Source organism: Hippocampus guttulatus, chromosome 1 (genome assembly GCF_054856545.1).
Source record: "Hippocampus guttulatus isolate MCC_2025c chromosome 1, RoL_Hgut_1.0, whole genome shotgun sequence".
Classification (NCBI taxonomy): domain Eukaryota; kingdom Metazoa; phylum Chordata; class Actinopteri; order Syngnathiformes; family Syngnathidae; genus Hippocampus; species Hippocampus guttulatus.
The window spans coordinates 27,457,496-27,469,771 of record NC_141261.1 but is presented as its reverse complement, the minus strand read 5'-3'; the positions used below and the strand labels follow the sequence as shown (position 1 = coordinate 27,469,771).

Sequence of the window (12,276 nt, the reverse complement as noted above, 5' to 3'; positions counted from 1 at the left end):
CGCCCCCCACCCCATCCTGCACCCAGCACCACCGCTCCCCTCAGTCTCCCTCCCTCCCTTTTGAGGTGGAAAAATAATGGAACAGCAGCCATAGCGGATCATCAACTATAGGGAGCAGAGAATGGCAACGGATTTGTAGAAGTGATATAGAGTATAGGGCGGCCCGGTAGTCCAGTGGTTAACACGTCGGCTTCACAGTGCAGAGGTACCGGGTTCAATTCCAGCTCCGGCCTCCCTGTGTGGAGTTTGCATGTTCTCCCCGGGCCTGCGTGGGTTTTCTCCGGGTGCTCCGGTTTCCTCCCACATTTAAAAAAAAACAACATGCATGGCAGGCTGATTGGACGCTCTAAAATTGTCCCAAGGTGTGAGTGTGGGCGTGAATGGTTGTTCGTCTCTGTGTGCCCTGCGATTGGCTGGCAACTGATTCAGGGTGTCCCCGCCTACTGCCCGAAGGCGGGCGGGATAGGCTCCAGCACCCCCCGCGACCCTAGTGAGGATCAAGCCTTTCGGAAAATGGATGGATGGATATAGAGTATTCCCCATTCTGTGCCTTATTTAAGATCAATTTTTAATGCAGTTGACTACTAAAAATGAGTTGTGAGTGCGTTGTCTTGTGCAAGCCACAAAACACCAGCATCATGTTCAAAATGGTCCCACTAACTATTTTTTTCACATTTGTCATCATCTTATTTAGCATTGCTTGTTACTCCGGTCAAATCGTTAGCAAAACAATGGAAACGTTTTGATAGCATGCAAGTCGAGCTCATGGTTGCAATCCCTTAAACAGCACCATATTGATCCCAGTACTAGAATAAAACAAAACTGTCTTTGGCTCACCAACACAGAAGACAGACATCACTAAAATACAAACATGACTTACATAAAACCTATAACGGTAATAATACTTAATTAACGAGGGATTACTGTATACCTGTACCTCTTTTGATACAATACAATTCAATATGATACAGGTGATTATGATATGATATACAGTAACAATGGCTTTTCTCGAAATAAACCTATAGTAATTAAAGGTCACTCCAAATAAACACAATATAAATCAGTTCATTGGATTTTATTTCAAAAACCGCTCAGCTTTACTCATTCCAAAATGTAAAAAAAATAAAAATGTAAAAACATTGATGTCAGAACAAGCTGTTTTTTTAAAATATTCTCGCATAAACAAAGTGCACCAGAACAAACTAGTTCTCTTTAAATACAGTGACCCCTCGCTATTTCGCGGTTCGTTTATCGCGGCTTCAGTGCATCGCGGATTTTTTCAAACATATTCATTAAAAAAAATAAATATGTTTGAATTTTTTTTTCCATATACATAGAGTACAGTACTGTATATGTTGCTCTATGTGACTCGCTGTTGTTTTGCAGCTTCTCAAGGACCGTTTGCGGACTTAAAATGCGGACCTCTATGTTTATTGGTCGCTACTTCGTGGATTTTTGTTTATCACGGGTGGTTTTGAACCATTAACCGCGATAAACGAGGGATTACTGTACACTAACTTATTCTCAAAAGTAATTTTTGCATTGCAATTTTTCTGCATTAAAATATCAATGTAAACAAATCCTTTTGATAAAGTGCTTCATATATCTGAACAATATTAAACATTCTCTTTCATGGAACATAAAAATATACATTTTTAAACTTGTATATTTTCACATTCATTATATTAACCTTCTGCTGTGATTTTTTCTGTATAAAGAAAACTGTATGTAAGCGTGCTGTAACATTTTTTCCCCAAGACTTGCATATATTTTTCAAAACTATCAGCTACTCTACGTGGTTCGGCATCAAGACTTTTTTTCTATGTACTCAGCAATAATAAATAATAATTTGAGCAGGAGATTGGACTGAGCTTTTGAATGAATCAGGCGGCAAAAACTTTTTTGGTCTGTCACGGTACCTTGCACAGCAATCGCTGTTGTAGATTATGATAACGTTTCTTGCTGTTTCTGATGCATTGACAAATTGTTATATATCACGTGACATTTGCAAAATGCTATACACAACTGTCTTGTCAAGTCGATCTTGCAAGATCTAAAGTGTTTCCATGGAAATTTACGCATTGTTTCATCTTAAGTCTACTCTTCCGTGCTTCCATGACTGACGTTGCATGCTTGATGTCAATCCCCGGCGCCAACCGAAAATAACACATACAAGCAAAAAACTACCGTAATAAGAGATAATTAAAAATAACATTGAGAATTCAATAAAAAATAAAAGTGTAGTAGGAATTTTGAGAATAAAATTATTATTATTTTTTTAATTATATTTATTCAGTTGATCAATAACTAATAAAAAGGATGTTGTGTCGATGTGTGGCCAGTATTGATGTAAAGTTGTCCAGCGCCTATCGATGTACCCGGATTGCAGGACAGACACATTGATACATCCGTTAAATGGATGTATCGCTTACACCCCTACTATACTGTATACTCTTATACTAATATGATCACATTTATTTGTGCTGAGGGCTTTGGGGTCCTTCGGTTATCGTTAAGTTGTTTTCATTGTATTTGAACAATTACAATTAGTTTCAAGATTTTCCTCGAAGCCAGTCAAGAGGTGCTCTAACGGGCAGAACTTCTGTTTTATTGTTACGTTGTATGCTGAACACACCTCCTACTTGGCTAAAAAAATGGCTTGTTTATTTATCTATTTTTTGGTGTGCAGTGATGATTTTGTACACCAGAAAGAAAATGTAAAGAATTAAAAAATGTACAACACCTTTTTATTGAACTTGTTGAAAATTATTATTTACGTTTGACAATTTTGTGCACTTTGTAATTTTTAAGAATACATTTCAGACGTGACAATGTGGGGAAATTTGTTTGGTTACTATTATGCAGTACACTACTTTCAATTCACCTATATGTATACATTTCGCCCAATTCACCTATATGTATACATTTCGCCCAATCTCTAAACAGGATTGTAGTCATCGGTGAAGGAAAATATGTCACAAAACACGTGATAAATGAAAATGTACTATTTAGTTTTAGCAATGTGATGAAGCGTCACATTAATGATGAAAAGTATCGACATAGGTGCGATCCCTAACGTTGCCATATCGCACACCCCTTCTGCACGGTTATCAGGCAGTAAACACACCCTTGAATCCGATTGGTCGAGAGCTTTTAGCGCGACGTGCTGGAACCAATCACAGCATTGTTTTTTTCCCTTACGGCGATAACGCGGATAGTAAAATGAAGGATTAAGAAACAGAACTAAGAACGTGCGTTGGAATTAGACCATAGCTACGCGAGTTATCTTATTTTACTGGTCTTTGTCTTGCGCGTCTTCCCTTTTCTTGGAAATGTGTCGCCTCCGACTGCGAGGTTACACGACATGGGTAACGTCGAGCTAAGTAGCTTTAGCATTTAACTGCTTCTTCCTATCGTTTCCCGTAGGCCGCGAGCGAGCTGCATCCTGTCCAGACGTCATTGAGGATGTAAATTACGTCAAGAGACAAATAAGTCAATCGCGAAACCACGACGCTTATCCGTTGTGTTGAGTCGAGTGTTGGTGGGTACGTTGAAATTTCACGTAATTGTGTTCGCGGGCTACCTAGCTTGTTAGCTGCTTTGGCTAGCTCGCCAGCATGAGTGAATTGACGGACTGCAAGCAGAGCGCCGACTCCGAATCGAGGAAAAGGTGTCCTTCACCGGACCGGGATGAGGGAGGCTCTATTCCCAGCAAGTCCTCGAAAGTGGACGACGCGTGTCGTGACGTGCAGGATGCCGCGGAGCGATGCAAAAACGGCGAGAGCACAGAAGCAGCTGGGCAAGAAAAACATTCGGAGCATGAAGAGGAAGCAGAAAGTTCGCACTGTGTACAGTACACCCCTACTTCTGCACCTGTCAACAACTCCATTTCGGCTGAGCATAAATCCAAGGAAGCCCAGTCGGCCGAGGCGCACAAATGTACTGATTCGAAGGACGATGCAGATGCAAGCACAGGACCCGATCCCTGCAATCTTTTGGACCAGCCTGATTCTGACCCGGCGGCCATAGCAGCCGCCGAAGCTCTCGCAAGCCTCACGGGGGGAGACGCCGAAGACAGCCGAGAGACTCCGTGCTCATCTAATAGAGCCAAACAGGGGAGCAAAGCCAATCGGCGTGGGGACCAGCAAGTTCTCAGAGGTCATTCTAAAACGCGGGCAGCTGCCGCTGACAGTTCCACGAGCTTACACAAAGCAGACAGAGAAGATGCGGATGATGCCGCAAACGAGGGTGAAGGTGATGAATCCTTGTCTAGATCTTCTTCCACACCGAGCTCCTCTTTCCCGTCCGAGAATGAGGAGAATGAGGACGGTGAGTGCGCCATTGTGTCTGTTAAGATGGCTCCCGAGATGAGACAGTCAGTGGCTCTCCTGGCGCAGGTTCAGATGAGACTGGAAGCTCTCGAGAAGAAAAGCGCCTGGCTCCACCAGCGCCTGGAGCTGAAGATGGGCCGCATGCGGCGGCCCCATCTCGACCAACGCCGCTCCATCACAAAAAACATCCCCGGTTTTTGGGTGACCGCTGTATCCTTTCACCCAAGACCATCCCTCTCTCCTTGCATGCTCAACTTTGAGAGAATTCCTTCTGTAAGTGAACATGTTTATGCTTTACCTTGACTCCGAGGCGTCAGCTGCTGAACCACCCGCACCTCTCGGCTCACATTGACGAGACGGACGAGGATGCTCTCAGCTACATGACTGATCTGGAGGTAGGTGAAACACTTGAAACTTTTTTGGAAAATAGTTTACCTCAGAAAACTCAGGTGACACAATCAAGCCAAAAATATCACTAATATATGACAGATCTTTCATTCTCTTGTGGAACAGCCTATACAAGTACGTACCACTAGTGGTAAACAAAAAAGTAATCTATTTTTGGGCAAGTGATAGAGTTTGAAGCATCACGGTAATTTTGACATGTTAACTTGGGGGGGGGGGGGGGGGGGGCTCCCTCAGAATTTTCGAGCTGCACAAGCTTATTAGTGGATAACGTGTATTGAAACTTTTCAGCCAGTCAGTAAAGGGCTTCCCCACATAGCAGAAGTAAATGGGCGAGAAGATATTTTGTTTGTACGGTTCACCAGTTTTGAACGTTTAAGTACTGTAGAACTTAAAAGATCACGAACATATAATCTTCAAGAACTGTCTTTTTTATTTATTTATTTGTTTTGTGCAACACACTTTGACCATTTTCATTACAGCGTTGATGTTCAAACTGTGCATGTTACTTTGGCTTGTTATAGACCTTTAGTAGCCTTTTAACGTTTTTGATGCCACTTCAGCCTAAGTTTCGGAATTTTAATGTTGATCATTACAGTATTTTTAGAAGTGGTGCCTGGTGTAAAAAGTTAAGAAGAAATATACGCTGTGCGTCGGAAATGAAATGTTTTACAGTTTTCAGCCCAATTCATTGAAATTGAGTCATTTCCCAAGTGACACAAGGTAGTTGGGACTCACTGGTCAATTATTCTGAAAACATTTCACCTCCATCAGATTGAAACTTTCAAGAACCACAAAGTGGGTTTCCAGATCCGCTTCCACTTCAGACGGAACCCTTACTTCCAAAACAACATCATCATGAAGGAGCTGCAACTTGGACTGGGAGGTACAAATAAACACGGGATTGCTTTTCATTTTACTGGGCAATTAATGAAGGAGTCACAAAATTCGGTACACCAGCATCATTGAAGAAGATGCCATACAAAAAAAGATCAGGTTCAGCGTTGTTTGACAGTGTCCACAGATGTATTATTTAGGCTTTACGAGATCAAGAGTTTTGGGGCTGATCGGCAAGTTAAAAAGAAAAAAAAACCAATCACCGATCTGATCACAAATGGAGCAGAATGATTATTTCACTCACTTGTTTATTTACTGTATTAAAAAAATATTTCATTTGAAAGTCAGTCATTTTTTTCTTTCAAATATGTTGTGTATTCTATAAGAGTGTATGAAGCGGTTGTGATTCATAAGATACAAAAATTAGACACACACACAGCCCCCGCCAGTGACCTGAACTGCAACGATTTGTTTTTTTTTGTTTTTTTTTTTTTTCCGTTTGCCCAATGTAGAAGTCAAAGGTATCTTGTTTTGACGTTATAACTTATCACATTATAACATGTGGTTAATTTTTGTTTGTTTGTGGATGTAGCAGAATGGAAATACGAAAGGTTTGAGATTCAAATGATATTTACAAAGTCATTTTGTCCTTGACAAAAAGAACAGCGTGCTTGAGAATAGTGTTCAACATCTCGGGGTGAATGAGCACGTGACCATGATGATGTTTTGAGTAGTTCAGTTTCATAGTGGAATAAAGTTTTGAAGTTAAAGAATCGTTTTGTATAATCGTTGTATTAATCCCGATTTCGATCTCAATCAAATTAATTCTGATTATCATTTTTTCCATAATCGTCCAGCCCTGGTGGTCATGGAACAAATTAAAGTCAGATTGCAAAGCACCACTACTTATTTTAATCTGTAAAATCATTGTTAACTTCATCAGTTTGTTTTATAAAATGATTTCAACTTTTACACTTTTACCATTATTATTTTGTCTACCCCCCCCCCCCCCCTCAAAAAATGTCATTTTGGCAGTAACTCCAACGTCCTTGTCCAACACCATCCTGTGGAATCGTGGTCACAACTTGACGGCCCACAGCGAACCCAGGAAGATGTCACGTGGCGTCTACCAGACCTTTTTCAGCTGGTTTGGCGACCACAGTAACCCCGGACAAGACGATGTCGCGCAGGTATGTTCGCCAACTGGCAACACTCACAAATAGTGTCGTGCATGCAAACACAAAGAAAATGACCTGTCACTTGTTATTAGACTTTGTTTGTATAAAGTACCATTTTGGGAATGTTTGGGAAGGCGGGTGACTGGCAGATTCCAATTGGGGACAATGATTTGAGTGGTCGTCCTGGTCATAAAACAATTCTTCAAAATTTACATTGATTAAGCATGAACAAATGTAAAAGAATTTGTTGATAAAAACAAATGGATGTACAGGTATCTGTAAATTCCAGGTGCCTCAAGTCATTTTATGAATAAACATTTCGGGAGGCTCACTTGGTTTAACTTTTTCTCTGATCTGTTTGCGATTGTCTAGATCTTGAAGGACGACCTATACAGGGACCCTTTGAGATACTACCTCACGCCTCTCTGGCAGCCCAGAGAGAACGGCAGGTAGGTCGCATTCCCAATGTTTATTGCATCCGTACAGCATATACTGGAATTTGAGTCGTTTTGGTGTCCACAATGTTTCCATGGGCCAAAACTGGTGTCTCTCTCAATATCGGCAAGCGCAGAGCATTCTTTAGCGTGTTTAAAACTGTTCTTTTGAAACTTAATGATAATCTTCTCTCACTTTACTTGCTCCGTGTGAAACATGGTCCTGTGTAGTTGAACGCAGTTGTGTTGTAAGAATCGCAACAGATGGGTGTATGATTTGTATGTACCTTCTGCTATTGTGTGGAATAGGATGTCATTGTCCTGCCTTCAGAATCTAATTAACATCGACAAACCCAATTCCAATGAAGTTGGGACATGGTGTTATACATACATAAAAACGGAGTATGGCATGTGCATATTAAATTGCATACCCTGTGAAGACAAGATATTTATTGTTCAAACAGATAAACTTTGTTTTTAGCAAATCATCATCAACTTCGAATTGTATGTCTGCAACACATTTCCAAAAAGATGGGACAGGCTCATTATTACGACAGTGTTATATCACCTTTTCTTTTAAGAACATTCCATAAACGTTTGGCAACGGAGGTGGCTAATTGTTGAAGTTTTGTAGCTGGAATTCTTCCTCCTTTCTCGCTTGATGTACAGCGTCAGCTGGTCAACAGTCTGGGGTCTCCGCTGTCCTATTTTACACTTGCTACTCTATGCAGGGTCTATGCCTCACACTCTATACCATTCCCATAGATAGATGTACAAAGATATTCATTATGTGTTGTAAATAAAGTGAAAGTATGGCACATCCAATCTCTCACAGTACCCTAGTTTGGATTCCACATTATAGTGGATATTCACACGCAGCGCACCATAGTTCAGAAATCCCATCTGATGTACTTGTGCAGTTGAGTGGTCCCCCCCCCCCCCCCCCCCCTTATAAACCTGAGCGTGTTGTCCTCCAGTGATGGCGACGGCGCCACAGCAGCTGACCACGGCAATGGCGACGACTGTGTGGTAATCTCTGACTCAGACGAGGAAGCCGGTGAGCTGGAGCCAGGCCACAGTGGTGGAGAGGAAGAAGAGGAGGAAAAAGGAGGAGGAGGAGAAGAAGAAGAAGAAGACGAGGAGGAGGAGGAGGAGGAAGGGGCACCGAGTGCAGGTCGGTTACGTTTTGATTTAGAGCACACTCGCACCAGAGAAGCAGTGGGCAAACTTTAGTACTCGAGGGACATAACCGATTTTTACATTAGCCCAATGGCCAAGTTATTTGTCGATAAGGTAAAAGAAAGAAACGTGTACGCATGTCGAATATTATCTACCTATTTGTCTCTGTTTATCTATCTATCTGAGGATTTGGACATTTAAAAATTAAACTAGGTCTCTCAATAATTAGACGATGAAAATAAATATCTAATGAATTTGATAACTGGTTAGTTATTGATTAATTGTTGCACCCCGAGGCGGTGCTCATAAGAGCAGATGCACATCAATTAGACTTGAGCAATTTTGGCAACATGGGGACATTGAGAACATTGGGAAGTTGGTCCCAAATTGAATGTAAAACGGAATTCAAAAGCCTTAAATTGAGCATGCCTTCAGTTGTAGGAACTGTGGAATGAGTGCTTTCAGTTTTCCTCATCAAAACTCCAAACTTTCTCCTCCTCAGATGAGAGCCAGGAAGAAGGTGAAGGTGGAGAAATTGTGATTGACGGTAAGTGTTCTGTCGTCTGCTCATTTGAGACTTTCATTTACAAGGTGAAGCCAAATACTGTACTGACATAGTGTGCCTGGCTTTTACCTGGCAGGCTCGGATGACAGCGACCAGGAAGATGAGGCGGCCTGAAACGGGAAGTCAGGAAGAGCAGCGGGTATGCCTGAGCATCTTCCGGATGTTAGTTATGTTATGCACAAAATGTCATATTTTTGTAATATACCAAAATACGATCTCTACTTTTGAAATCAGGGTTAACTTAATAAAGCCAAGGCAAGGTGACTTATGATTTTCTATGGTGTATTCGAATACAGTACACTGCCCAAAAGGATCGCTTTTAGACAACGTTGTTCTGCAGCCGACTTTTAGCAAAGTACACAAACGACAAGAATCTCACAGGCATGGGAAGCAGCCGTTATCCTTTGGGCTCTTTTTCCTGTTCTAATCTATTCAATTATGTTGGACCACATCATCACCACATTTCAGGAACACTTCGAACTGAACCAAAATGTGTTCTCAGGGACGCCCCCCACCCTTACTCCCACCCCCCACACTTGATTTCACAATTCGGCATTGTGAAGACGAAAATGTGTACTCTACTGTAGTCAAGAAAAGCAGATAATGTTTTCATCAGTGTGCCCCCCCCTCCCCCACCCCCACACGGTATATATAATGCAGCAAACATGCCACTGCCTGCGTCAAGGGTTTCTCTGTGGAATTTGACATTTTTGTACACACCGTGGCACTCATGTTAGCATCAGCGTTCTGATGGCACAATTATGTGTTTTTACTTATGGGTACCTCGACATTTGAACCGGTTAGGTTTAGATTCTTGGTCCATGGAAATTGTTCCCGGTACTCCATGGTAGTAATTTGCGGTACATTTATGCTCAACCAAATCATGCTGGGAAGTCCAAGGCTTCACCCATTCATTTTCTGAACTGCTTACTCCCATCACTACAATATAATTCATAAACTGTATTTGTTTGGCTTGGCAGCAGGCGAGTCCCACTCGCTTCAAACACGGAACTTTATTTTTAGTGTGTGTGAAAGCCTGCGGAGTGGGTGACATCATTATGGCGGTGTGCATGCATGCGCTGCGTTTGAATGCGCCATGGACAATTGACAACTCCTCTGCTCCCGCACAGTCACATCTGAAAGACGCGCTTGGAACCGAAACATGGCTCAGTTTGATTTGATGTGAATCGGTGCTCAGGAGTACCGACCCAAATCGGTCCACACCCCAAAAAGTACCCACCTTCGGTACCCATCCTTAGTGATAGAGCTGACCCGAAGCGATCCAGTAGGAATTTAATTAATTTTTATCTCCTGAATTAATTACCTAGTCTCTTAATCATCATCTTTGATATGTCTGAATTTCCATGCCGTCTATTTTTTAATCTATACAGCTGTTGAAACGTAAATGATGTGCGACGTGGGGTATTCCTTCAGCAGTTCATATCACGGAACATCATCTTTGACTGACACTTGACATATTCAAACGGCAGTAGAGATGAAGGCTAAAATCATCCTTCAAGCTTTTAGCCCTGTTTTCTCAGTGGCTCTTCCTTGGTCAGAAGACATGCGAGCGTTTGTGTACTAGTGACACCGTCGAAGAACACTTGAGAATTTGCCACATAGAAGAGCGTGTGCTTTTCCCGGCGAATTGGCTTTTTTTTTTAAAAGACTGGAAAGACCACGGACCATGATAACGTGCTCAAACCTGGGCAGCCAGTAAATGTCAACTGTGTACAAGTCTGACAAAGAATCAAAACAAAAGTATACACGTTCAATTTGTGCCGTGACCACTCCTGTAACCCAAAATAGTCATTTTCGTATTTTTATTTTTATTTTCTTCAATGAATGGGAAGGCCATCAATCTATTCCAGCCTCACACCCAATTTTTTTTATGAAAACAACGTAATAACAATTAAATAGAATAAACCGTTCGGCCGATGGATGGTTTAAGAACCGGTTTGTGCGTCATGATTAATTCATCGCAGCTCATTCTAATGTTCACGACTCAGCCACCAGACCTCAGTATAACACTGTTGCACAGAAAAACGAAGAAGAGTTTCACTCAACTCCACTGTTTCAGTCATTTGCAGTAATTACCGGTATTTGTTTCTTTGTTTTTTGCAGAGGATAAAAGCTGTCTGCCTTTGAGTATTGTTGTAGCATCTGTCTTTTTTGTTTTATTTTGACCTGGGAGTGAATTACACAGGTTGAAGCTACTTTTTAAAGATTTCTTCACCGTCTGCCAAGGTGGATAGTTGTCAAGTGAGTTGAGTTAACTGCCACAATTTGGCATTCGTATCTCCAATTGTTGTTCAAAGCAAAAAAACCTAAAACAAACCCACAGCCCAACGACGGCTCATATCTCAAAATTTCGAAGTCAGGTCACTGGTTTGTCAAGGCCCTAGTGAAAAAATGATCTTGTCTCAATTTTAAATTGGAGGCTGGGAATGGCGGGCTGAATGATGTCAATGTTGCGCAAGACTGATATAAGCAGTTACCCAATCTGCATTGAATCATGAACATCTCGTTTCTTTATTGTCACACCTCATATGCTCACAAGGCCATGTGTTCACGAACATTGCAACAGTTTGTGTTAAACTCGCGTCTCTTTTTCAGGGTGCACTGGAACACGTTTGCTCATGAACATTTTCCCCCCTAGCGCTGTACCTTCTCATATGCTTTTCTAGAAAATTGTAGTCCTTTGTTGCTTTGGTTACTTTCATTTTGTTAAGGGCGAGATGTCCACCTTTTGTGTCAGACCCAATAAAGTAGGAAGTTGTTTGACTTTGCTGTTGACTGTCTTAATGTTACACTTACATTTGCACCCGACACTAGTGTGTATTTCTTATCGCCACAAGATGGCAGTGTGGTGTAGTTTGTCATCTTTGTTGCGCTGATTTAAATAAAGTCCTTCTGTATCACATATCAGAGTGTGATGGAAGTATTTCAGGTTTTAGATTAAAATTCTCAATGCTAATCTAGTAAACCATAATAAAGATCTGTTTTTGTCACACTTGAGTACTTGAATGAATGCTGTCGACATGACTTTTTGACATTTAAGTCACAAGTCACCCTCCCCACTCTTGAAGAGAGATCAAACAAAAGCAACAGAGTGACACTTTAATGGATTTCACTGCCAGTGCAGCGGCATGCGTGTGTGATATCACTCCCATTTTCAAACTGCCACTGTAAATAGCTCCCGGCGAGGCATTTTTGGACAGGCCCAGACAAAGGAACGGCAGCAGTGTTGCAATGGTACACTTAAACCCTTGATTCCACTTTTAATGCACAGCTATAAATATTCCACTCACAAAAATCTGTCCTGCTGGAGGCCCAGCAGCACTCAG

General features: G+C 41.6%; 1 protein-coding gene across 1 annotated transcript; it reads left to right on the top strand.

Annotated features, from left to right (window-relative positions):
• The first annotated feature begins 3,179 nt into the window (after positions 1–3,179).
• Positions 3,180–11,713, top strand: tspy (testis specific protein Y-linked). The gene is made up of 8 exons (XM_086124140.1): positions 3,180–4,541; positions 4,649–4,726; positions 5,511–5,622; positions 6,609–6,763; positions 7,124–7,200; positions 8,163–8,359; positions 8,867–8,911; positions 9,006–11,713. The coding sequence occupies exons 1-8, from the start codon at positions 3,618–3,620 to the stop codon at positions 9,041–9,043; spliced, it is 1,626 nt and encodes a 541-aa protein (XP_085980266.1). The 5' UTR covers positions 3,180–3,617; the 3' UTR covers positions 9,044–11,713.
• Positions 11,714–12,276: the final 563 nt, after the last annotated feature.

Bases quoted from the DNA above. Each gene is read 5' to 3' on its own strand.
- tspy (XM_086124140.1), top strand. From the start codon at position 3,618: ATGAGTGAATTGACGGACTGCAAGCAGAGCGCCGACTCCGAATCGAGG. The intron at 7,201-8,162 runs GTAGGTCGCATT...GTTGTCCTCCAG, and splicing joins CAGCCCAGAGAGAACGGCAG to TGATGGCGACGGCGCCACAG. The intron at 8,360-8,866 runs GTCGGTTACGTT...TCTCCTCCTCAG, and splicing joins GGAAGGGGCACCGAGTGCAG to ATGAGAGCCAGGAAGAAGGT.